At 36.7% G+C, this 27,330-nt stretch overlaps 2 protein-coding genes across 2 annotated transcripts in view; one reads left to right on the top strand and one right to left on the bottom strand.

Annotated features, from left to right (window-relative positions):
* wry (weary) overlaps positions 1-27,330 on the bottom strand; it is a 372,986-nt gene that overhangs the window by 188,689 nt on the left and 156,967 nt on the right. The gene's annotated exons all lie outside the window — the stretch shown is intronic.
* LOC135936834 (uncharacterized) lies at positions 18,838-19,422 on the top strand. The gene is made up of 2 exons (XM_065479807.1): positions 18,838-19,221; positions 19,281-19,422. The coding sequence occupies exons 1-2, from the start codon at positions 18,838-18,840 to the stop codon at positions 19,413-19,415; spliced, it is 519 nt and encodes a 172-aa protein (XP_065335879.1). The 3' UTR covers positions 19,416-19,422.

Here is a 27,330-nt window from a genome sequence, read left to right on the forward strand (position 1 = left end):
TCCGAAAACGCAAATCACACGACCGGAAATAAGATGCCTGACATGGAGTTCATTGATAGTGATGAAGCTTTAGAGCGGTACAAAGAGTTATTCACGCCGCTCAATCCGATCTTCTACCCTGCTGGATGCTTTTTGCGTGAAGAATATCACATTGGGTATTATGACTCTGTCCATCGAAGAAGCCTCTTCGCCTGTAAATTAGACAACGGTGAAGATATAAGGGTGACAAAATATTGCTACCCTTTCTCTCTTCTTTGTGACCCAGAGAACGTATTGGAGTGGAAACAATACCAACAAGGTGATTTGGAGAGTAAACGCGCCTGTCCCGTATATGGGGACAAAAATGGAAACCTTAAAAAATATTTCGGCCGAGTAACAATTGGGAATAGCAATCTGATCGGACAGGTAAGAAATTTACATGAAATCGTAACTGAAAAGTCATTAATATTTTTATGTCTTATTGTTATAGGTGTGTGAAGATGGCATTTGTTATGTACCTACACTTGAAAACGGCGTCATTCGGGTACTAGATTTTGAAATCCTGATGCTCCAGAAATCGATTGACCAGTCCGCCACTGTCTGAATATTGCCAAGTAGAGCGAAAAACAAAGGCAGTTGTCAGCGATGAAATGCTTGCTATGTAATATGATTTGATACGAAATATACAATACAATATCTCTATGACAAAGAATGACTTTTATTATTCCCAAATTAAGCCAACTCAAAAGCACCTAGACCGAGAAAAATGGCAGTTGTCAGCGATGATATGCCATCTATGTATTGATTTTATACGAAATATACAATTTTTTGTGACAAAGAAAGACTTTTGTCATTCCCAAAAGAAGCCAACTCAAGTAGATGAAAAAACTATCAGAACTTTTTAAGTTATTAATTCATAAAAAAAGCATATTCAATTTATACATCGTCAAGTTGATTTTTCAAGTATTGTGAATGCGAATAAATTTTTCAAATTCCGTCCGAGAGGTACTGGAGATTTCCTTGTACTTTTCCCGAGAATGCAGAAATAAAAAAAAACTTTTCGAGGGATTCAGAGTTTTTCCGAACGAGATTTTGGTCAGAAGAAACGTTATTTAAATCCAAATCCTATAAAATGTCAAGGTGAATGTTCATTTGGGAGCGATGAAGACTTAAAAAGTATAGTGTTTTGTTTTTTGCAGTAGTTAAATAAATTAAATTAATTGAGGTCACCAGTAGTAGATGCTGAGTTTTACATTTGGAACGTTTTTATTCCTTAATTTTCATTAAAACACTTCTTCTGATAGAGAACTCGAATTTTGGATTAAATAATAATAACCGAGAACTTTAGCTACGATCGAGTACATTTTTTTAATTTTAATTCATACAAAATCAAGTTCTAGACTGTTCGTGAATTCCACGAAAAATTGTTGAAATTACGAGAAGAATTAAGAATTTGATGAATTCTTCCCGAAAATCAGTAAGAAATTTATACAATTTGAGCAATTCAGCGTGCCTCTGAGTGACGATTCGTCATTCTATTCAAGGCCTTGGTCGAAGAATCTGTCTTATCTGCTATCTCCAAATCCCACGACCAAAGAGATGTCTCTTTATTGGATGTATATTGATAGTGAAGAAGTTTTAGAGAGGTACCTCGCGTCACACACGCCACTCAATCCGATCCTCTACCCTGCTCTGAGCTATTTTAATGGACAATATAACAATGGGTATTATGATTCTGCCAATCGAAGAAGCTTATTCGCCTTTACATTAGACTTCGGTGAAGATGCAATGTTGGCAGTAGATGGCTACCCTTTCTATCTTCTTTGTGACGCAGAAAACGAATTGGAGTGGAAACAATACGAACATGGTGATATCGAGAGTGATCGCGCCTTTCGTGCCGTTACGGACAAGTATGAAGAAGATGGATATTTCGGCCGAATAAGACTTGGGCACAGCAATCCGATCGGACAGGTAGGATTTTTTTTATTAAATTGAAATTCAAACACTTATTCTCGTATTTTTATGTCATAGGTGCGCGAAGATGGCATTTGTTATGTACCTACACTTGAAAACTTCATCATTCGGGCTTCAGACTTTGAAATCCTTATGTTTAGAGATATCCAGCAATAGATTTAAATCGGATCGGTCGACCAGTCCACCACTGAGTAATGCCAAGCGGAGCGAGAAATATAGGCAGTAGTTGTCAGCGATGAAATGTTGATTGTCATTTGATTCGAAATAGAATAAAAGATTGTGAGTAACAGGAACTTTTATCATTCCCAAAATAAGCCAACTCAAGAACTTGCAAAAAAACTACCAGAATATTTGACACTTGTTAAGTAATTAATTTATAATTACATCATTTAAATTTTGAGAAACTTTTAAGAACGCGAAGAATTCTTCCAGTGAATTATTAAGATATTTCAAAAATTTGAGCAATTCAGCTTACCTCTGAGCGAGGATTCGTCATTCTATTCAAGTCCTTGGTCGAAGGAAAATTTTTACCTCCAAGCTCCGTAAACGCAAATCACACGACCGGAAATAAGATGCCTGACATGGAGTTCATTGATAGTGATGAAGCTTTAGAGCGGTACAAAGCGTTATTCACGCCGCTCAATCCGATCTTCTACCCTGCTCTGGATGCTTTTTGCGTGAAGATTATAACATTGGGTATTATGACTCTGTCAATCGAAGAAGCCTCTTCGCCTGTAAATTAGACAACGGTGAAGATGTAAGGGTAACAAAATATTGCTACCCTTTCTTTCTTCTTTGTGACCCTATCAGAACATTTGACACTTTTAAGTTAGTGTTATTAAAAAATAAATTCAATTAAAGCATCAATATAGATCTTTTCAACTATTTCGAATATATTTTCTAATTCCAAGAAGTAATGGAGTTCTTTTCCCGAGAATTCGGAAGTGTAATAATTATAACTATTCAAGGGATTTAGAGTATTTCCGAGCGAGATTTTGGTCAAAATTTACTTAAAATTTAACTCCAAAACAAAACACAAATGTTCATGTGGGAGCGATGAAGACTTAAGTTGTTTTTTGCGATAGTTAAATCAATAAAAACGAATGAGGTCACGGGTAGTAGATGCTGAATTCTACATTTTGTTCAAATTTCAAATTTAATTCTTGAATTTTCAATCAATCTTTTAAGATTTATACGGTGAAAGAGAGATCAAAACTACTTTATTAAGTCACTCTAGGCTTGCATTTTCAAATTCCGCTAATAAAAGTTTATAACAAGCTAAAATTTTAGCTCTTTTTGGCTACAGCGCAAATATTTAGAATTGTTTACTTTTGTAGGAGAAAATTTATTTTTTGGTACTCATTCTGTCCATCTGAAGATACGGCTACGGCATAGTTTACTTACCAGGAACAAGATAAAGAACATTTTTTTAACCTACCAAAATTTCAAAGTCGTATTTTGTTTTAGATTTTTACTTTTTAAAAGGATTGAAAATTACGTCTCTGGATTTTCTGGGTTTTGCACTTCCAATTCTCGGGTTCTAACCATTAAAATTGAAGAATTCGAGATTCCGAGCACTAAAATTCAGATTTATAAATTTTCCTATTTCTTAAAAGATCTTGAAGACTAAAATTTACCAGCCCGTTGGCTCGCATTGTTAAGGCACTCTCAGGAGTGTCAAAGCAATGTGAGGTATTTGAGCAGTTCGGAGATCTAATACTGGCTACCCAATGTCAGAAATGGCAAAAAGTGGTTAGTTTAGTGACTCGAATTGCTCAAATTGCTCGACGGGCTGGGAGGCGCACCGGCGCCGACTCGCTACTTGCTGGTTTGCACCTTTCCAGCATGCGTGATTTGGCTTCACGGGACAAATGTCTAGCGTTTCAATGCAGTCCTCGGTGCAGAGGCAAGTGGCCCTTCAGTGGGCTGGGTCCCTGTGCGGCCTGGTGCGCCCATGTTATCCGTTCGCGGTGTTATTGGGACCCGGGTTTCAGCATTCGTGCTAGTGCAGTGCGCGCCCTTCCCGGTCCTCGGACGGACAAGGATAAAAAGAGCAAAAAAAAAAAAAAAAAAAAAATGAATCAAATATTTTTGGTGACATACACAAGACATTATTGAAATTTTGAGAAGCTTTAAGAATTCGAAGAATTCTCCCCGAAAAGATATTTATACAATTTGAGAAATTCAGCGTGCCTCTGAGCGACGATTCGTCATTATTGTCAAGGCCTTGGTCGAAGGAACTGTTTTACCTCCAAGCTAGCTCCGCCAACGCAAATCACGCGACCGGAAAGATGCCTGACATGGTGTACATTAATAGTGACGAAGATTTAGAAGGGTACCGCACGTCATGCACGCCGCTCAATCCGATCTTCTACCCTGCTGCGTGCTTTTGGCATGATCGATATACCGTTGGGTATTATGACTCTGCCAATCAAAGGAGCCTCTTCGCCATTAAATTAGACAGCGGTGAAGATGTAAGGATAACAAAATATTGCTACCCTTTCTATGTTCTTCGTGGCCAAGAAAACGAATTGGAGTGGAAACAATATCAACGTGGTGATTTGGAGAGTGAACTCGCCTGTCCTACATATGTGGACGTAAATCACAACGAGAAATCATATTTCGGCCGAGTAACAATAGGGAACAGCAATCTGATTGGAAATGTATGAATATTTTCATTAAATTTTTACAGAGTCATTCGTATTTTTATGTCTTAGGTTCGCACAGATGGCATTTGTTATGTACCTACACATGAACACGGCGTCATTAGGGTTGCAGACTTTGATATCCTTATGTTTACAGAAGTCAAGCAATACCTTTTACTTGAGTAGATCGACCAGCCAGCCACTGAATATATCCAACCACAGAGCGAGAAATATCAACAACTGAACGAAGAAATTCCTTGAATATATTGATTTTCTACGAAATATACAATAATACATATGTGTGACAAAAGAATGAATTTTATTATTCCCAAATGAAACCAACTCAATAGTAGATCCAAAACGCTATCAGAACATTTGACACTTAAATTAATAGTTATTAAAAAAATCAATTGACCAGTTGCACAAACCCTTAGAAACCCTTAGTAATTGAAGCCGCCAACAGATGGCGCAACCACAGACTTTCTTAAAAATTTGGTTTTAAGTGGTTTTAAGTCTCAATCTAGCTATTTTGCTTTTTTTTAATTAATTTGCTTTTTTTGACGTTCTGTTAACCAAAATCGGTTCAGTAGAAACGTTGGATAAGATTTTTTTTTCAAAAAATAGTTTTTCACGATTCTACGGCGATTGGCTGAACCGATTTTGGTTTTCATCGCGTCAAAAAATAGCAAATTAATTGAAGAATGCACAGTAGCCAGATTGAGTCTGAAATCGCAGCGGAAGTGCTTTAAAATCGAAAGTCTACGGTGGCGCCATCTGTTGGGGGCTTCGAACACTTATTGTTAGGGTTTATGTAACTGGTGAATTGAATTAAAGGACTTATTTCAACCATTTCGAATACATTTTTAAAATTTCAAAAAGGAATGGAGATTTCCTTGTACTTTTCCCGAGAATTCAGAAGCATAAAAATTATTCGAGGGGATTCAAAGTATTTTCGGGACGAGATTTTGGTCAAAAATTACGTTATATTTAACTACAAAACCAAATATTTGTCAAGGGTGATTATGTTCATTTGGGAGCGATGAAGACTTATGAAGTCGTGTTTGGTTTTTTTGCGAAAGTTAAATCAATCAAATTGGAATGAGGTCACGAGTAGTAGATGTTGAATTTTACATTTGGATCAAATTGAATTCTAGAATTATCATTAAAATGTTTAAGATTAATACACGATGAAAGAGAGATCAAAACTACTTTATAAAGTTACTCGAAATTTTTTAGCTCTTTTTGGCTACCGCACCAAATATTTAGAATTGTTTGCTTTTGTAGATGAAAATTTAATTCATGGTACTCATCCTGTCCATCTGAAGATACGAGATTTTTCCTTTTTAAAAAGATTAAAAATTACGTCCCTAGATTTTCTGGGTTTTTGCACTTCCAATTCTCGAGTTCTAACTATTAAAATTGAAGACTCGAGATTCCGATCGAGCAGTAAAATCCACAGATTTATAAATTTTCCTATTTCTTAAAAGTTCTAGAAGACTAAAAAGGAATCAAATAACTTTGGTGACATACACAAAACATTCTTGAAATTTTGGGAAGCTTTAAGAATTCGAAAAATTCTCCCCGAAAAGATATTTATACAATTTGAGCAGTTCAGCGTGCCTTTGAGCGAGGATTCGTCATTCGTCATTATTGTCAAGGCCTTGGTCGAAGGAACAGTTTTACCTCCAAGCTCCGTAAACGCAAATCACGCGACCGGAAAGATGCCTGACATGGTGTACATTAATAGTGACGAAGATTTAGAAGGGTACCGCACGTCATGCACGCCGCTCAATCCGATCTTCTACCCTGCTGCGTGTTTTTGGCATGATCGATTTACCGTTGGGTATTATGACTCTGTCAATCGAAGAAGCCTCTTCGCCATTAAATTAGACAGCGGTGACGACGTAAGGGTGACAAAATATTGCTACCCTTTCTATCTTCTTAGTGGCCCAGAATACGAATTGGAGTGGAAACAATACCAACGTGGTTATTTGGAGAGTGAACTCGCCTTTCCTATATATGTGGACTTAAATCATAACGAGAAATCATATTTCGGCCGAGTAACAATTGGGGACAGCAATCTGATTGGAAATGTATGAATATTTTCATTAAATTTTTACATTGAATGAGTCATTCGTATTTTTATGTCTTAGGTGCGTGCAGATGGCATTTGTTATGTGCCTACACATGAACACGGCGTCATTAGGGTTGAAGACTTTGAAATCCTTATGTTTACAGACGCCAAGCAATACTTTTTACTCAAGCCAATGGACCAGCCAGCCACTGAATATTTTCAACCGTGGATATAGAAATATGAACAATTGAACGAAGAAATTCCATCAATGTATTGATTTTCTACAAAATATACATACAATACATATGTGTGACAAAGAATGAATTTTATTATTCCCAAATTAAGCCAACTCAATAGTAGATCCAAAACGCTATCAGAACATTTGACATTTAAATTAATAGTTATTAAAAAATCAATTGAATTAAAAGACTTATTTCAACTATTTCGAATACATTTTTAAAATTCCAAGAAGTTAATGGAGATTTCCTTGTACTTTTCCCGAGAATTCGGAAGCATAAAAATTATTTGAGGGGATTCAAAGTATTTCCGGACGAGATTTTAGTAAAAAAATTACGATATATTTAACTACAAAACCAAAAAATTGTCAAGGTTGATATGTTCATTTGGGAGCGATGAAGACTTTATGATGTTGTTTTTTTTTCGATAGTTAAATCAATCAAATTTGAATGAGGTCCCGAGTAGTAGATGTTGAATTTTACATTTGGATCAGATTTAGTTCTAGAATTATCATTAAAAAGTTTAAGATTAATACACGATGAAAGAGAGATCTAAAATACTTTATAAAGTTACTCAAAATTTATTAACTTTTTTTGGCTACAAGCCAAATATTTAGAATTGTTTGCTTTTATAGATGAAAATTTAATTTATGGTACTCATCCTGTCCAGCTGAAGGTACGGCATAAGTTAACACTCACCTGGAACAAGATAAAGAAAATCATTAGAACCTTTTTTTACTCTGTCAAAATTTCACGGTGATGAGATATTTTGTTTTATAGATTTTTCTTTTTCAAAAGGATTAAACAATGACTTTTCTTGATTTTCTGGGTTTTTGCAACTCCAATTCCCGGTTTCTAACAATTAGAATTGAAGACTCAAGATTCCGAGTCTTCAATTCTCGGATTTTTTAAATTTTCCTATTTCCTGAAAGTTCTAGAAAGCTAAAAGAGAATCAAATAAATTTGGTGACATACACGAGACATTTTTGAACTTTTGAGAATCTTTAAGAATTCACCACAGTTGCATAAACCCTAAGTGTTCGAAGCCGCCAACAGATGGCGCCACCGTAGACTTTCGATTTTAAGGCACTTCCGCTGCGATTTCAGACTCAATCTAGCTACTGTGCATTCTTCAATTAATTTGCTATTTTTTGACGCGATGAAAACCAAAATCGGTTCAGCCAATCGCCGTAGAATCGTGAAAAACTATTTTTTGAAATAAAAAGATCTTTTCCAACGTTTCTACGGCGAATGGCTGAACCGATTTTGGTTTCCAGCCCTTCAAAAAAAAGCAAATTAATTGAAAAATGCAAAATAGCTAGATTGAGTCTGAAATCGCAGCGGAAATGCCTTAAAACCGCTTTAAACAAAATTTTTAAAAAAGTCTGTGTTGCGCCATCTGTTGGCGGCTTCAAACACTAAGGGTTTATGCAACTGGTGAATTTGATGAATTCTTCCCGAAAAGATATTTGTACAATTTGAGCAATTCAGCAGCGTATTTCTGAGCGACGATTCGTCTCATTATTGTCAAGGCCTTGGTCGAAGAAACAGTTTTATTATCTCCTATCTCCAAATCCCACGACCAGAAGATGCCTATGGGGATTTTAATTCTAAGTGAAGAAGTGTTAAAGACATACCAAGAGTATTTCCCACCGCTCAATCCGATCCTCTACCCTGCTGTATACTTTAGGCGGTTTACACATTTTATCTGTGGGTATTATGATTCTGCGAATCAAAGAGGCATCTTCGCCTATAAAAAAGAGAGCGGTGAAGATCGCACGGCAAAAATATATGACTACCCTTTCTATCTTATTTGTGACCAAGAAAACGAATTGGAGTGGAGACAATACCAACATGGTGATTTGAAGAGCAAACGCGCCTTTCCAGTAACTGTTGATAGAAATGGAAAAAATGTACATTTCGGCCGAGTAAGACTTGGGAACAGCAATCCGATCGGACCGGTAAGATTTTTTTTATTAAATCGACATTGAATACAATTAATTTATATTTTTATGTCTTAGGTGTGTGACGATGGCTTTTGTTATATACCTACACTACGAAACGGCGTCATTCGGGTGTCAGACTTTGAAATCCTGAGGTATAGAGATATCCAGAAATAGATTTAAATCGGATCGGTCGAACAGAATGTAAATGAATATTAGCCACCTAGATCGAGAAAAAGAGGCAGTGGTCAGCGATGAAATGCCATCTATGTATTAATATTATACGAAATATATACAATTTTTTTGACAAAGAAATACTTTTATCATTCCCAAAAAACTTTTCTAGGGATTCAGCAGAGTATTTCCGAACGAGATTTTGGTCAGAAGAAACGTTATTTAAATCCAAAGCGATGGGAGCGATGAAGACTTTTTTTATTTCTTAACGTTTTTATTCCTTAATTTTCATTAAAACACGTCTTCAGATATTGAACTCGAATTTTGGATTAAATAATAATAACCGAGAAGTTTAGCTATTAGTACATTTTTTATCCTTTTTTGGACTTAAATTCATAAAAAATCTCAATAGGTTGCAGACTGTTCGTGAATTCCAGGAAAAATTATTGAAATTACGAGAAGCAGTAAGAATTTGATGAATTCTTCCCGAAAATTTTTAAGAAAAATGTATACAATTTGAGCAATTTAGCGTACCTCTGAGCGACGATTCGTCATTCTATTCAAGGCCTTGGTCGAAGGATCTGTCTTATCTGCAATATCCAAATCCCACGACCAAAGATATTCCTATTTTTTTGGACGGAAATTGACAGTGAACACGCCACTCAATCCGATCCTCTACCCTGCTTTGTGCTATTTTTATACACAATATAACAATGGTTATTATGACTCTGTTCAATTGACCAGTTGCATAAACCCTTAGTGTTCGAAGCAGCCAAAAGATGGCGTAACCACAGACTTTCTTAAAAAAATTTGTTTTAAGCGGTTTTAAGGCATTTCCGCTGCGATTTCAGACTCAATCTAGCTATTATGCTTTTTTAATTAATTTTCTTTTTCTTTTGACGTGCTGATAACCAAAATCGGTTCAGCCATTCGCCGTAGAAACGTTGGAAAATATTTTTTTATTTCATACAATAGTTTTTCACGATTCTATGGCGATTGGCTAAACCGAATTTTGTTTTTCAGCACGTCAAAAGATTATGTGAAGAATGCACAGCAGCAGAAGAGTGAGTCTGATATCGCAGCAGAAGTGCCTTAAAAGCGAAAGTCTACGGTGGCGCCATCTACTGTTGGCGGCTTCGAACGTTTAGGGTTTATGCAACTGGTGAATTCGAGTTTTTTTTCACGATTGGTTACTTCAAAATAGACAATATATATGCTTATCTTATTCCTACACTACATTTGTATTGATTCAACGTTATAAGTAATTCAATTTAATTTTTTTATTAATTAATAAAAAAAGATTGTCAAATGATTTGGAAGCTTTTTGCAAGTTCTTGTGTTGGATTCTTTTGGGAATCATAAAAGTAATTATTTTTCACGAGTATTTATTGTATATTTATGATATTTAGTATAAATCAATACATTGATGGCATATTTCTTCGTTAAATCGGTTAAATTATCTTTCTGCGGTTGGTAACATTCATTTGCCGAATGGTCGATCGATTCGATTAAAAGCTATTGCCATGAAAATCTCGATACATAAGGATTTCAAAATCTGAAGCCCGAATGACGTCGTTAAGAAATGTAGGTACATAGCAAATACCATCTTCACACACCTAAGACATTAAAATATTGATTACTATTTCAGACTCGATTTATTAATGTCAAATTCGTACCTGTCCGATTGGATTGCTGTTCAGAAGTCTTACTCGGCCGAAATAATTTACAGAGTTTCCATTTCTGTGCGTGGGTACACGAAAGACGCGTTCACTCTTCAAATCTCCATGTTGGTACTGTCTCCACTCCAGTAAATTTTCTCGGTCGCAAAGAAGAAGGAAGTTGTTGTCAAATCTTACTACCCTTACATTGTCCCCGCTGTCTAATTTGTAGACGAAGAGGCCTCTTCGATTGGCAGAGTCATAATACCCATAGTTACATTGTGAATTATACCAGCATGCAGCAGGGTAGAGAATCGGATTGAGCGGCGTGTGAAACGCGTGGTACCGCTCTAAGAGCTTCTTCACCATCAATGTTCGCCATGGAAGGCATCTTTCTGGACGTGGATTTGAAAATTGGAGGTGAAACTGATCCTTTGACCAAGACCTTGACTATAATGATGAATCCTCGCTCAGAGATAAGCTGAATTGCTCAAATTGTATCAATATCTTAATAATTTTCGGAAGGAATTCATCAAATTCCTTATGCTTCTAACAATTTCAAGAATTTTTTGTGGACTTCGTAGAATTAAGAAATTTCTAATGATGTTCTTTATTTTGTTATTCCAGTCAAGTAATTTATGCTGTATCATTAGCTGGACGGTATGTTATATACCATTAATTTTAAAATTTTATTTTCTTCTGCAAGAGTTAAAAATTATAAATATTTGACGCGAAAAGAGCTACAACATTTTTTATTTGTTGGCGCGATCAGTTTAAGGAATTTGTGTAAACAATTAAGTTCAATCTTAATTTTTTATATCTCTTTCATTTTGTTAATCTGAAAAGTTTTGAGGAAAATTCAAGAATTTAAGGCGAGTAATAAGTATAAAACTCAGCATCTACTACTCGTGACCTCAATCTATTTGATTGATATAAATATCGTAAAAACGAAAAAGGCATCTGGCGTGTTTTCAGCTTCACACCTTCGTAAGTCTTTTCATCGCTCTCAAATTTTTACTTTTGATCAAAATGTAATTCAGAAATACTCCGAATCTTTCGAATATTTATTATATTTCTGAATTCTCGGGAAAATTACTTTAAGAAATCTTCACTACTTCTCGGAATTTGATAAATTTTTTCCAAATACTTGAACAAAATCTACAGTGATGTGTAAAATGAATTAAATATGCTTTAATTTTTATCAATTATTAACCTGAATATTGTCCAATAATGATCTGATAGCTTTTTGGGCCAACGTGAGTTGGCTTCTTTTGGAAGTGATAAAAGTCATTCCTTGTCACACATTATTGTATTTTACGCATAATTATTATTATAAAATAAATCATTACATAGATCGAATTTCATTGTTAAAAACTGCTTTTATTTCTCGCCATGGTTTGCCAATAATTATATGCCGAATGATCGATCGATCCGATTAAAAGTATTACTGAACATCCTTAAACACAAGGATTTCAAAGTTTAAAGCCCGAATGACGCCGTTTTGACGTGTAGGTATATTACAAATGGCATCTTCACACACCTAAGACATTAAAATACGAATGAGACTTATTAAATTAATATAAATTTAATACTTCACCTGTCCGATCAGATAGCTTTTCCAAAGTTTTATTCGGCCGAAATATGCTCTTTCTCCAGTAATGTTTGTAAAAACAGCGCTTCCATTCGTCAAATCACCATGTTGGTATTGCTTCCACTCCAATACGTTTTCTTGGTCACAAAGAAGACAGAAATTGTTGACTGCCACAATTGCTACCATTTCATCTTCATCTTCACCATTCTCTAACTTAGCGGGGAAGAGGCCTCTTTGATTCTCAGAGTCATAATACCCATTTATAAAACGTGTATCCAGGAAGTATGACGCAGGGTAGAGGATCGGATTGAGTGGCGTGTATGACGCGTGGTACCGCTCTAAGGCTTCTTCACTATCAATTTTCGTCCATGAAGGCATCTTTCCGGTCGTGGGAATTGGAGGTTGCAGGTGAAACTGTTCCTTCGATCAAGGCCTTGGAAATAATGACGAATCGTCGCTCAGAGGCACGCTGAATTGCTCAAATTGTATAAATTTCTTTTCGGGAAGAATTCATCGAATTCTTAAAGCTTCTCAGAATTTCAATGATGTTTCGTGTATGTCACCAAATTTATTTGGTTCTACTTTTAGTCTTCTAGAACTTATAGAAAATAGGAAAATTGTATAAAACCGTCAAATTTACAGCTCGCATTCTCGGGTCAGAACCCGAAAAATTGGAAGCGCAAAACCCTGAAAACCACAAACAAATTTTTAAATGATGTTCTTAATCTTGTTCGACTCGAGTAAACTATGCCTTATCTTTAGCTGGACTGCATTAGTATCATAAATTCAGTTTTCCTCTACAAAACAATTGTAAATATTTGTTGCTGATTTTATTACTCTCATTGGCGCGGTCAATTTAAGATAATCAGTTTATTTTAAATTAATTGTATTTTAATCCCATAGGAATTGAGAGCTCCACGAGCAATAAATTTTTTGGTAAAGATGAGAGAATATTTTCCGTTCAATATGAAATTAGAATACGACGAGGGAAATCATGATCTGGTTATAATTTTATGCTTCATTAAATTAATATTTTAAATTTGGTAACTGGAACACATATCTAATTCAGTACCAAAATATAATTTTAAAATGATGAGAAGAATAAAGAATTTGATGAATTTTTCCAGAAAATGTTTAAGATATTTATACAATTTGAGCAATAAGGATTCGTCATTACTGTCAAGGCCTTGGTGGAAGGATCAGTTTTACCTAGAAGCTAAAAATCCCACGACCGGAAATATGCCTTCGTGGATGCACATTCACAGTGAAGAAGCCTTAAAGCGGTACCTCGCGTCATTCACGCTGCTCAATCCGATCCTCTACCCTGCTACATACATTTGGGATAAAAATTATATCAGTGGGTATTACGACTCTGAGAATCAAAGAGGCCTCTTCCCCTATAAATTAAAGAATGGTGAAGATGAAACGGTAACAATATTTGACTACAATTTCCTTCTTCTTTGTGACCAAGAAAACGAACTGGAGTGGAAACAATACCAACATGGCGATTTGGTAAGTGAACGCGCCTATCCCGTCGTTGAGGACAGCAATGGAAAAAAAGGATCTTTCGGCCGAATAAGACTTGGGAACAGCAATCCGATCGGACAGGTAGGATTTTTTTATTAAATTAATGATTGTAATAAGTCATTTTTATTTTTATGTCATAGGTGCGTGAAAATGGCATTTGCTATATACCTACACTTCATAACGGCGTCATTCGGGTTTCAGACTTTGAAATCCTTACGTTTAAGGATGATGATCAGCAATAGCTTTTAATCGAATTGATCAAACATTTGGCAAATAAATATTGCCAACCAGAGAGAGAAATGAAGGCGATGAAATGCCATCTATGTAATAATTTTTTACGAAATATACAATAAATAATATTTATGAACAAGAATTATATATATTATTCCCGAAAGAAGCCAACTTAAGAACTTGCAAAAAACTAATATTAATTAATTTCGTTTATTAAACACCTATTTGTGTACAACAGATTATATTATATAACAGAGAATTGTCAGGTCAGTCATTTGGCAGGTAATTTTGCTGCCTGGGTCAGACTCATCTGGTTCTTGTCACAGCTTAAAGCAAAAAACTAATACTAGAACATTTGAAACTATTTTGGTTATTAATTAAGAAACAATTCATATTGAATTGAGTTTATTAATCACTAATGAGCTGGAAAAGCCAAATGTTTAAACGAACAAATGAACGCACTTATTTTCCGGAAATTTTTATATACTCAAAAACAGAACAACCGAAAGAACAGGAAACTTTGGTCACACTCGTAATAATGAGCTACGTCATAAACCTGTCCAATCACTTTAGAATCTTCGGGATTATAAATCAGCTTATTTTAAAATAAGAAGTGTATTTTAACCCATTTTAGGAATAGAAAATTCCACGAGCTTTAATATTTGTTAAAGATGGGTATATATTGTCCAGAGATTTGAAAATTAGCATACGGCGAGGGAATTCAATTAATTTCTTAAAATCTGGCAATTTAAAACATTTCTAATTCAGTACCAAAATATAATTTAAACTTATAGCTCCTACTGCAAATATTAATTTTAAAAACCAACCAACGCAGTTTCCTATTTTCAATATGTTCTAGAATTTTCGTGAATTCCACGAAAAAATGTTGAAATTCTGAGAAGAATTAAGAATTTGATGTATTCTTCCAGAAAATCAGTAAGATATTTATACAATTTGAGCAATTCAGCGTACCTCTGAGCAAGGATTCGTCATTATATTCAAGGCCTTGGTCGAAGGAACAGTTTTACCTCCAACCTCCAATTTCCACGGCCGGAAAGATGACTAGGTGGATGTACATCTGTTGTGAAGGAGCCTTAGAGGAGTACCACGCGTTATGCACGCCACTCAATCCGATTCTCTACCCTGCTTCAATCTTTTGGAAGAAAAATTTAATTCTTGGGTATTATGACTCAGCCAATGGAAGAAGCCTCTTCCCCTATAAATTAGGCAGCGGTGAAGAAGAAAGGTTAAGAGTAGATGGCTTCAATTTCAATCTTCTTTATGACGAAGAAAACGAACTGGAGTGGAAACAATACCAACATGGTGATTTGATGAGCATCTATCCCGTCGTTGAGTACAGTGATGGAAGAGATGCATTTTTCGGCCGAATAAGACTTGCGAACAGCAATCCGATCGGACAGGTAGGATTTTTTTTTATTAAATTGAAATTCAACAACTCATTCTCGTATTATTTTTATGTCTTAGGTGCGTGAAGATGGCTTTTGCTATATACCTACACTTCGAAACGGCGTCATTCGGGTTTCAGATTTTGAAATCCTTATGTTCAAGGATGATGATCAGGAATAGTTTTTAATCGAATCGACCGACCAGCCTGCAAATGAATATTGACAACCAATGCGAGAAATAAAGGAGATTTCAGCGATAAAATATGCCATCTATGTAAAAATTTATATTATAATAATAATAATTTTACGAAATATACAATAATGTGTGACAAAGAAATACTTTTTTCATTCCTAAAAGAAGCCTACTCAAGAACTTGCAAAAAGAATCCCGTTTGACACTTTTAAAGTAATCATTTTTGACTACTAGACTTTTTTCTTTTGATTTGCTGAAAAAATCTGATCAGCCAATCGTTAGGAAAGGTTTTTTCTAAGTAAGCTGTGTGTTTTTTCATAAGCAGAGACTATTTTCATCCCCTGATAAATTTCTTTCAAGCAAATAATGGAATTTTCCCCAAACATCCACTGCATTGTGAAATAAATATATTCATGCAACTCATGTAGGAATGTGGAACATTTTCCACAAATTCTACACCTGCTTACACTCCACCCCTAAGTTTTACCCCACCCCAAAAAAGTAAAACAAATCACCGATATATTTAATCGCCAAGAGTATATCGTTACGGAACCAGGGGCGGATTATGGCACTGTTTTTTAGCTCGACCTTGAAAACCTGTACAATGTTTGCCTTATGCCCAGCGTTGTCATTTTCTCTCAAGGTTGCGTTGCCGTGATCTACCCCATTGAGGCGGATCACGGCAGCTTGGCCTTGAAATAAAATTGGCAACGCTGGGCATAAGGATTGAGCGCATAGTACAGTGTTGCTGTGATGCGTCTCTCTGAACCGTTCATTGCATTCAGTTCTTGTCGAGCCGCCAGACCGAGATAAACCTTTTGTTAAAATGAACCCGGCTTGGTTAGGGCGAACTTATGACGGTAGGTTCAAGTGTGCGAGCAAAGTTTACGATACTTTGATGAATCTTATCCACCTTGTGGGAGGGTAAGTTTTCAATTTTCGCCTTAAAAACTAATCCAATTAAAAAAAAATATTGAATTCTAGCTCCGAAAACTCATGGGAATTTATACCTTTCAACGAGGGCGACCCTATCCCGGCAAGGGCACTCCACGCGGGATTTACGTGTTTGGAGAATCCCGAGCCTTTGTACATTGGCTTGGTATTTACAAATACAGAGAATTTAATGGGACAAGTTAGCTTCATATCTGAATTTGCGCATTAATTTTTAATATTTTAAAAATCAGGTTTATAGAAACGAATGTTACATTGTCCAGGGTAATGCCACCGTGAAGCATCGCTCGTTTTTAATTGCCGTGATGAAAAATGACGCAGTGCCCTCACCCATAAATCAGGATCTAAGCGTTTCTGCAGGTGGAAAACAAAGATTTTATCTTCGAAGGAGACATTTTCACCCATTGTAAACTTTTAACGAGAGCCGCTATTCAAGATAAAAAAAACTTCATATATAGAGGTTTATCACATTTTCTTATAGCTTACAATTTTACTTCTTTGAATTAACCAGTTGCATAAACCCTTAGTTATTAAAGCCGCCAACAGATGGCGCAACCACAGACTTTTTAAAAAATTTTGTTTTTAGCGGTTTTAAGGCATTTCCGCTGCGATTTCAGGCTCAATCTAGCTATTTTGCTTTTTTCTATTAATTTGCTTTTTTTGACGTTCTGAAAACCAAAATTGGTTCAGCTATTCGCCGTAGAAACGTCGAAAAAGATTTTTTTTATTTCAAAAAATAGTTTTTCACGATTTTACGGCGATTTGCTGAACCGATTTTGGTTTTCAGCACGTCAAAAAATAGCAAATTAATAATTGATGAATGCACGGTAGCTAGATTGAGTCTGAAATCACAGCGGAAGTGCCTTAAAATCGAAAGTCTACGGTGGCGCCATCTGTTGGCGGCTTCGAACACTTGGGGTTTATGCAACTGGTGAATTGTATTTGATAAAATGATCACATAAATTCCGCAAAAATCCGAAACTTTTGTATTTTGTGCATAATTTTACACAGAAAAATAGAGGAGAAACCTCCTTTTTACTGATAATGGAAAAAGTTAGGTTTCAAATAAAAATAGGAAAACGAGCCGCATTTCGGCGCTTTTGATAAAAAATTTCCAAAATTTATTTCTCAATGCACTTTGGTGTAATTCAGTCAATTCTGACCTTTCTCCTGATATATGTGGTAAAAATGTTCTAAGAAAAAATACAAATTTATTTGATAAAAATAGAAAGTTCTTTTTTAATTTTCCCTTCAACTTTTATCAATTTAATCCAGATTGAGAGATACAACTAAGTATGTAAAACAATTCAAAGCATATAGTGGGAGCAAGTTTAAATTCTTTTAAAACCCGTTAAATAAAGAAAATCTAACCATCACCGAGAGAGGAAACACGAAGTTATATAATACACATCAGCGGCGGGGTCCAGATGTGCGATAAAATTGGTTCGCAAGATGGCGTCTGAATGCGGGAAACAAAAAGCTCTCGTTTGGATTCGCGTACGAGTGTCAAGAGTTTGTTTTTACGAATTAAAAGACACAATTAGTTAAAATTAATGCAAATTATGTCACAACATTGACCAAAACTTGCTCCATTTCGCGCATTTTCACGTTGACCGTTTTTTCGCGCCGTACTCCACCGGACGCCATGTCTGCGCGTCGCACGTATCTGATTTAAATAGTACATTTGTTAAATTTACTTAAAAATCCACACAGTAAAATACAAATTTAAAAGTAGCAACGAATTAAAAAAAATTGGTTTTATTTTAAATAATGTTCCCAAATTGTAGAAAATTAAAGTTTTTTTAAAGTAAACTGCGTACGTGCGTACTTAAAAATAAAATAAACGATGATTTGTTGGCTTGTTCCATTTATTCAAGTAATATTTCTCATTGTATTATCACTTTTGTGAAGATTAAACCTTAAAGAATAAAAAGTCGAAGGAACGACGATTATTTAAGCTTTGTTTCATTATATAAGGCAAAAAATAATTTTATGTACTTAATTTCCCAGCAAGAAATTTGACATATTTAGGATATCCTGAAGGGCATCCAATTTCTTGCTGGGTTACGTGTTAATTCTTCGCATACACAAAATTCATCAATCCAAATTCTCGCCAAGTAAAAAAAAATTCTACAAAACCTTTACACAGCGCCGCGGGAGGTAAAAATTCAAGATAAAGCAGATTCCAGCCTATTATTTCCTCTCATTCTTGCCGAAGGTGCCGACTAAAAGAGACATAACCTCATTGCAAAATCATGGCCCTGCAATGGGCCCAGTGGAACAACATTCGGAAGGACCGTTCGAAGGACGTGAACCTAAAGGTCGTCACGTCCCTGCTTTTTCCAGACGACGGATCGGAATTAGAGCCGATTATTGTGGTGGCCAGGGCGTGGCACCAAGGCAGCCTGCTCTCAGGGTACGTCAGGGTGGACCAAGCGCTCGGCTACTTCGCCCACCAAGGCAGGGTGGTCAAGAAGGACGAGTTCCAACTGCTCAACACGCACGGCAGCCTCGCTTGGCGCCCGCACAAGGAGGGCGATGACCTGCCAGGGTGTGCCCTTCAGGCAGGTCGCACCGTCCAAAACGAGCCTCTCTTCGTCGGAATGGCGAATGTCGATGGAATGAACCTGATTGGAAATGTACTATTGTTCTTGTTGCGATTTTTTATTCTGATTTATAAGTTTGATTTTTTTTTCAGGTGCAAGGAAAAGTCTGTTTCATCGCCGGCAAGCGTGGCGTTGTAGAGAAAAGGTCGTTTTTCGTTCTTCTGATGCAGGCGGATCAAGATCCGAGCGAGAGCGATTACGAATCAGACGGCTCATTGTCTGTGTGAGATTTATAAAATTAGCAAAAAGGATTTCGTATTCTTAAAAGTGTGAATTATACAATGTATAAGCAGATTAAAAACGATAAACTGCTTTAAGAGGAAGAAACTTTAATGCAATTAAGTTTCATGATTATAGTAATTAATATTAGGGATTTGATAAGATTAAAATTAATTATATAGCATTGGAAACCAACTGTAGTAAATAAATTAATCAATAAAAAATGATTATTCAAAATTCAATTTGTATTTCTAAACATATTTGACACATGAAAAGTTGGATATTTGAAGCGTCCTTCGAACAATCGAAATGTTTCTAGAAGAATTCTAAAGAATATCCAAGTTTATGGGGTTAAAATTCAATGAAAGATATTTCTTTAGAATTTCCGAGTAAGAATTTCAACGAAGATTCATTCAATAAAAATGTGACGAATGACAGGCCTGAAAATGTGCAATTTAGAATATTTATCGATTATAAGCGGCGTTTATGAATAATTTGATATTACAACTGTACCAAATTCCTAATGTAAAACAATTCAAATGACTGATTTCTTTTTTGGATTTCAAGTTATAGTTCATGTTGATAATGAAAAGTAGGCCTGCGGAGAGTTTTAATGAGTCTCTGGAACATAATTATAATAAGGTCAAAATTAGGCTTCGTAGAAAAGAGTTTTGGGCTCATAAAAGCGCTTCCAGCGTCAACTTCTTTGTTTTTTCAAGAAGGGGGACAGCAGGAAAGACTGCGGAAGTTCGTGTCTGAATATAGAATAATTAAAGACCATCTTTGACGAAGTTTCTGAGCACAGCAATCGATTCCTGAGGGTCGAATTAGGTAGGGTGGATATTTTTCCGTCCAAAATGTCCAGCGCGACGTGCGAACTTTTTTCCCGCCAAAACTATATGAATGCGAGAACTGCGCATGCGTCAGAGCTGGTTTGAGCACTTGCACAGAGACCACCTTTACGAATGACTTCTTTGTCACATCCAGCCAGCTCCTACGCATGCGCAGTTCTCGCAAACACGTTCATATTGTTTTGGCGGGAAAAAGGTTCGCACGTCGCGCTGGACTTTTTGGTCAGAAAAAATATCCTCTGTAACTAATTCGACCCTCAGGAATCGATTGGTGTGCTCAGAAATTTCGTCAATGATTGTCTTTAAAACTAAAAATTTCAAAGAAATTCGTATTTTCTGACCAATTTTGGGTGTTTGAATGATTGTATTGCTGAATATTTATTAATTACTCTGATCCATTTATCTGTGAACTTGTTAGTAAAAGTCAACAGCCATTAATGTTCGAGTAAGAATTTCAACAAGGAATTTTTCTTTTTTAAAATGTGACGAATGACAGGCCCGAAAATGAAAAATTTATCTTTTAAAAGGTGAAATCCCCAGAATTCAAGAGCAATTCATTATTTCCGAGACATTCGTCTGTAAAGGCAGCTCGTATTCAAAGCAAAATGCCATCGGGCAGGGCCAATTGGTTTTGCATTTCCAAAGACCAGAAGGACTTTACTTTGGACCTTAACGACTCCAGAGTGAAGAAGGACGGAAAAGCGATTTTGGTGGCCAAGACGTGGCACAAGGGCCGCGTGCTGCTCGGCTACGCCAAGGTGAATGAAAAGCTCGGCTACTTCGTCTACAAGGGCAAAGTGCTCAGGAAGGAAGAGTTTCAACTGCTCCACAAGCGAGAAAAACTGGTGTGGAAGTTGCACAAAAAAGGATGGAAAATACCTAAAAACGCCTTTCTCGCGGGAGTGACGAGCAAGCTGGAAAAATTGTACATAGGAAGAGTCATTGTGAAGGGAGTTGAGCTCGCAGGACAGGTAATTTAGTAATTAATTAGGTCAAGCAATAGAGTTGATTTTTATTTATTTGTTATAGGTCTGCGGCAGTGTCTGTCGCGTGGCCAAGGATGATGAAGTGTTTGAGGCGAAAACGTTTCAAATCCTCGTGACAGAGAAGAAGCAGGCAAGTTCGCATCCATCAAAAAATATATATAATGTAAATAATTAATCTGAAATTGTGCTAATAAACTCCTATTTTGAACTCGAATATAAAAAATTTTTATGAATTCTCCAACTGCATAAGCCTAAGTGTTTGAAGCCGCCAATAGATGGCGGCACCGTAAATAAATTTAATTTTAAGGCATTATTTCCGCTGCGATTTCAGTCTCAATCCAGCTACTGTGCAATCTTCGCTTAATATGCTTTCTTTTGACATTCTGGAAACCAAAATAGGTTAAGCCAATCGCCGTGGAGTCGTGAAAAACTATTTTTTAAAATAAAAAATATTTTCCAACGATCTTCCGGCGGATGGCTGGACTGATTTTTGTTTTCAGCACGTCGAAAGAAAGCGTAAATTGAGTGAAGAATTGGCAGTGGCAGGATTGAGTCTGAAATCACAGCGAAAATGCCTTGAAATTAAATTAATTGAGAAATTCGACGGTGGCGCCATCTGTTGGCGGCTTCGAGCACTAAAGCCTGGTGTATTCCAAGTTTGAATCCAATTAATTGAAAAAAGGCAATTTTTTTAGCCACTTTTAGATTTAAATCGGTGAGTAACGTTTAGATGAACAGAAAACAAATTTATTACTTTAGAAAAGGGTTTTTGTACATTTTCCAAAAATACTGCGCATTGATTTAATACATAAAAGGCAGAGATTTGGAAGAAATTTTTAGAATTTTAGCATATTTAGGATACATCAGTAAAATTCCAACCGAGATGAAATCCCACAGCAAATACTCTTTCCAAATAACTGACATTGATCATCAAGCATTCTTCCGAGACAGACGGCAAAAATGGCTAGCTGGTGGAGACGCACTACCAGCAAAACCCTGGCCAGCCTCACGGAGGACAGGATTTGCATCGTCAAATGTTGTCACTACAGCAACGAGCTTATAGGCTACGCCATGGTGGACAAAAAGGTCGGCTTATTCGCTTATGAAGGAGACGTGATCGAGAGAAAGTCATTCGAAGTGCTGCTCCATCCCACCGAGGATCGGTTTTCGTGGAAAGGTTACCGTACGGGCGACCCCCTACCCACGAACGCCTTCCACGCCGGGGACATAAAGGAGACGCCTGTCTACGTGGGAAAGAGCCTCATCGATGGACTGGAATTATACGGAGGGGTAATTAAATTTCGATTTTATTTTTTAACAAATATTATTTAGAGATCGAATTTTTTGCAGGTCTGTGATGGAATCCTGAAGGTAGCCACTGCTGATAAAGGGGATGCTTGGGTTGTCCAGCCTGAGTATTTTCACATCCTCGTCGTAAACAAGATTCCAGGCGAGAAAGATATGAGCCCTTGATACGTTTTATGTAAAATGATTATTGCGCACTGTAATGAAATATATCTGGTTTGCACAGAAAAAAATGTATCTCTAATAAATCCTTTCAAAAATTAGTGAAGATTTCAAAAATTGATATTTTATTTGACTAAGATTTTTCATCTTTGATTTTTGTTAAACAAAAAATCCCAAGAATCTAAGTCATCTGTGACATTTGTTGCCGAGAGCCTTGGAATTAGAAAAATGGAGCGGATTTCCCTTTGAGGCTCGCCAGGTTGGACGGAGGCCACTGCTACATCGCCAGGGATTTGCAAAGACGAATTCCAAGTTCCGAATTCACGTAGAAAGCCCAGATTAACGGAAATCCTCTGCCTCGAAATGCTGTTAAGGTAGGTCATGTACAGAAAACACCTTTGTTCCTTAGAAAAGAGGATAATTGTACGGAATGGTAATTTAAGGGCTTGTCGAGTTCTAAATAACCCTTCAGCTCGAGACGAGTTTAACGGAGGGTAGTTTTTGCAACATTAATGGTTAAAACCCGAGATTTAGAGGTGTGAAGAACCTGAAAAATTAAAAAAATGTCATGTTTTTGTTGAAATTCTCCAAAACTAGCAATAAATTCCGTATTGAAGTATTTCATAAATTTCCTTCGAGGATAAATTCCTGTTAAGGAATGCAGCTCTGCAGCTGCCATTCAAGCTACGTAATTGAAGCAGAGCCACAGACCGAGACGCACGTGCAGCAAAAATGCTGACTCAGTGGATTTACATAAAAAACTCGGATGAACTGGCCAAGTACCTGACGAACAGGCAGGACCTAACCTTAATCGGAAGAATCAATTACCGAGACAGCCAAGTGCCAGGGTTTGTCAGGGTGGAGAACGGAATTTGCTTTGCGAGCTTTAGAGGAGGCCCAACTTTCAGCAGAAAGTTTCACGTGCTAAGCTTCGGGAGAGAATTCAATTGGCAGGTGTACCGCTTCCCTGACCCTTTGCCCCCAAACGCTTTTGTTGCGGGCTACGATACGGTAGAGAACGTACCTTGCTACCTCGGCAGAATCCATCGCGATAGCGATACCAGAGAATATTTATACGGACGGGTAATGACAAAATTCAGATGTGATTTTTCTTAATTTTAATACTGTATTCATCAGGTTCTCCCTGGTCAGAAGAAACTAGAAATCGCTATTCGGAACAAAGTGCTGGAAGTGCTTTTGTTTGAGATCCTTGTAATTAACTGGGTATGGATCAAAGCAAGAAGGATTCTAATCAGGACGATTTCACAAAAACACAGGCTTGAATAATCTTATGACTAAATTGTGCATTAAATATAACATATATATTTAAGCAGAATGATCTTGTGTTTTTATTATGAAACTATAAATGCGATTGACCATATTTATCTGTCCGTCCTAATTTCATTTATGAGATTTTTAAAACTCTTTGGACACACTTATAAGACCGTCCATAAAAATAGATTTCTACAGATAAAAATTGTTGCCAGGTTTTTTCGACGCTTAAAGGCCGTTTTTGACGAAGTTTCTGAGCCCACCAATCGATTCCTGAGGGTCGAATTAAGTAAAAATGGATATTTTTTCCGAGAAAAACGTCCAGCGCGACGTGCGAACTTTTTTTCCCGCCAAAACATTAAGAACTTAATTTGCGAGAGCTGCGCATGCGTCACAGCTGGCTGGATGTGACAAAAAAGTCATTTCTACAGGCGGTCTCTCTGCAAGTGTTCAAACCAGCTCTGACGCATGCGCAGTTCTCGATATTGTTTTGGCGGGAAAAAAGTTCACACTTCGCGCTGCACTTTTTGGTCGGAAAAAAGATCCACTTTACCTAATTCGACCCTGAAGAATCGATTGGTGGGCTCAGAAAGTTCGTCAAAGACCCTCTTTAAGTTTTTATTTTGATGGCTTTTGTAGTTTTATAAAAAAACATTTCCATTTTATCTTAAATTCCAAGAAAAAGATATTCCTTTGAATAAAAACAACTTAAAGACAGATTCCCTGTGCCAGAATCCAAAGAATTATAAAATGCTCCTGTGAAATTCCAAACTTGCGGAGAAGGGAATGATTCAAAACACGTCAATTCGTTTTTCTCTCAATCAGTCATTTGCTACCAAGACTCAGATAAAATGGCTTTATGGCTGGCCATCAAGGACGCAAAAGACCTCGCCAATTACACTGAAGGCCTTGATGAAAATATTTTAATCATCAGGTTAGATATGGGTTTGTACATCCTGCCAGGGTACGTCAGGGTGGACGAAGGATGCGCCTACGTGGCCTTCGAAGGAGAAGTGGTCCGCAGGGATCAATTATTCAGTTTGTTTGTGATCAATGGCAGCAGCGATATTTTCTCGTGGTATTATGTCAGGGAGGGCGATTGGCCCCTGAACGCCTATCCCGTTGGCTGGAGCAATTTCGAGGACGAGACGAAAATATATCTCGGAAAAACTACTATCAACGGAGAAGAATTGTATGGACAGGCGAGATGGAAATTTTTTTTAATGAATTTTTTTAATGAATTTTTTTATATTATTATTATTTGCAGGTTTGGAAAACGTCTGATATAGTACTGAGCGTCGCCACCAGCGAAAGAGTAGTGTTTCAATACTCTTTTTACGTCCTCGTAATCAACTGGAATCGGTTTGACCCTCAACGCCACTTTTGCTCTCAACGTTTCAGGTATCTTTTGTGTATTTTTACAGTGGATCTTATTTCAGGACCAAAGTTTACCCCGTCAGTTGAGAAATTTCCTCTTTAAAATTTTCAATTCACCAGTTGTATAAGCCCTTTTAGTGTTCGAAGCCTCCAATAGATGGCGAAACCGATTAATCAATTTTAAAGCACTTCCGCTGTGATTTCAGACTCAATCCTGCTACTGTGCATTCTTCACTTAATTTATTTTCTTTTGACGTGCTGAAAACCAAAATCAGTCCAGCCACTCGACGCAGAAACGTTGGAAAACATTTTGTGTTTCAAAAAAATAGTTTTTTATGACTCTGCGGCGATTGGCTTAGCCGATTTTGGTTTCCAGCACGTCAAAAGAAAGCAAATTAAGTGATGAATGCACAGTAGCAGGATTGAATCTGAACTCGCAGCGGAAGTGCCTTAAAACTACATTGAATACTGAAGTATACGGTGGCGCCATCTATTGGTGACTTCGACAACTACTGAAGTATGTATTATGCCATATAGCTGAGACATTTTTTAATGAATATGTTTGCAATCAAATGTTAAAAATTAAAAAGCAACATTTTCGGTAGAATTTGACTTAAGAGTTGATTTAATGTGAAATACTCATCCCTTCCAGAAATTTCCATGGAAGGATTCCCCACGGAAGACGCTTGTTTTCTTTAGTCTAGGAAGGATTACACACGGATAATATAGGTGAGCTAGTTATATTTTTTAATGCTTCAATTTATAACATTTTTATTTTATATCCGACAGGTCCGTTTACTTTTTAGCCAGTATTGACAAATTTGACAGAAGCGGCATTCTCCACGCGTGAATTGCTTTAACAGAACATTTATTTTAAAAATTCGCATTTTGTGAAAAAATTATTTCCAATTTTCATTCTTGTCTATTAAAAGCATTATGGTCCTATGACGAATAAATAAAATAAAAACTAAGAGGGTTTGGTTTTTGACTGGATTTTCAAGGAATTCATATATAAATTCTCGAAAATAACTGGGGCCGGATCATGGATCATAGCTATTTTGTTTGAATGGTTATAAATATGTATTACTATAAGGTAAAATAATTTTCGGACCGCTTTTTCAACTTGGAATTTAAAATTTACTGATGTTTGCTATCACTGGGGTCTGGATTCACGCAGATATGGCGTCCAGTAGAGTACGGCGGGAAAGTTACAAACGTAAAATGAAATTGGCTCGGAAAATTTATCATGAAAATACCTTTGATCGCAATGAGTATTTTTGTTGTTATTACTAACAGCTGATTAGCCCTGTAATTGGCAAATCAACCGTTAGATGGCACAAATAAAAAAATTCGTGGGCACGCCTCTTTTTTAACGCTTCTGATTGGCATCTGGACCGTCTCCTGATTGGCCTCCATTATTTAGACGTCATATTGACTTCTGACTGGCGGGAACTAAACACAGATCGTAACCCGGTCCCTGGTGGGAATTACGACTGCGCAGAAGGTTTTAAATTGGGTCACGCATGCGCAGTGATAGGTTATAACCTCCCTGTAAGAACAAGAAGCGATCTGAATATACTGCGCATGCATAAGATGCGCACAAGTTTACTGCGCAGCTTCAAAATGGGCAAACTTTTCAAGCTGACTAATATTTTTGTTGTTATTTCTTTGCTAACAGCTGATTAGTCCAGTAATTGGTGAATCGACCGTTAGATGGCACATCAGGCCAATGAAAATGTTAATAAATACGCAGAATGAAATTCTTTTTTTACGCTTTTGATTGGCCGCTGGACTGTCTCCTGATTGGCCGCCATTATTTCAACGCCATATTGACTTCTGGCAGGCAAGAACCAACACAGATCGCAACCCGGCTCCACTGAAATTCCAAACGGATGAACCTTCATACATAAAAATCTATAGATTTCCCAGCCATTAGCAGCCGAGCCTTGGATCAGAACGGACAATTCCCA

The sequence above is a fragment of the Cloeon dipterum genome, chromosome 2 (genome assembly GCF_949628265.1).
Source record: "Cloeon dipterum chromosome 2, ieCloDipt1.1, whole genome shotgun sequence".
In the NCBI taxonomy this organism is placed as follows: Eukaryota; Metazoa; Arthropoda; class Insecta; order Ephemeroptera; family Baetidae; genus Cloeon; species Cloeon dipterum.

Excerpts from the sequence above, each read along its gene's own strand:
- LOC135936834 (XM_065479807.1), top strand. The coding sequence starts at position 18,838 with ATGGCCCTGCAATGGGCCCAGTGGAACAACATTCGGAAGGACCGTTCG. Across the intron at positions 19,222-19,280 it reads GAATGAACCTGATTGGAAAT|GTGCAAGGAAAAGTCTGTTT; the intron begins GTACTATTGTTC and ends TTTTTTTTTCAG.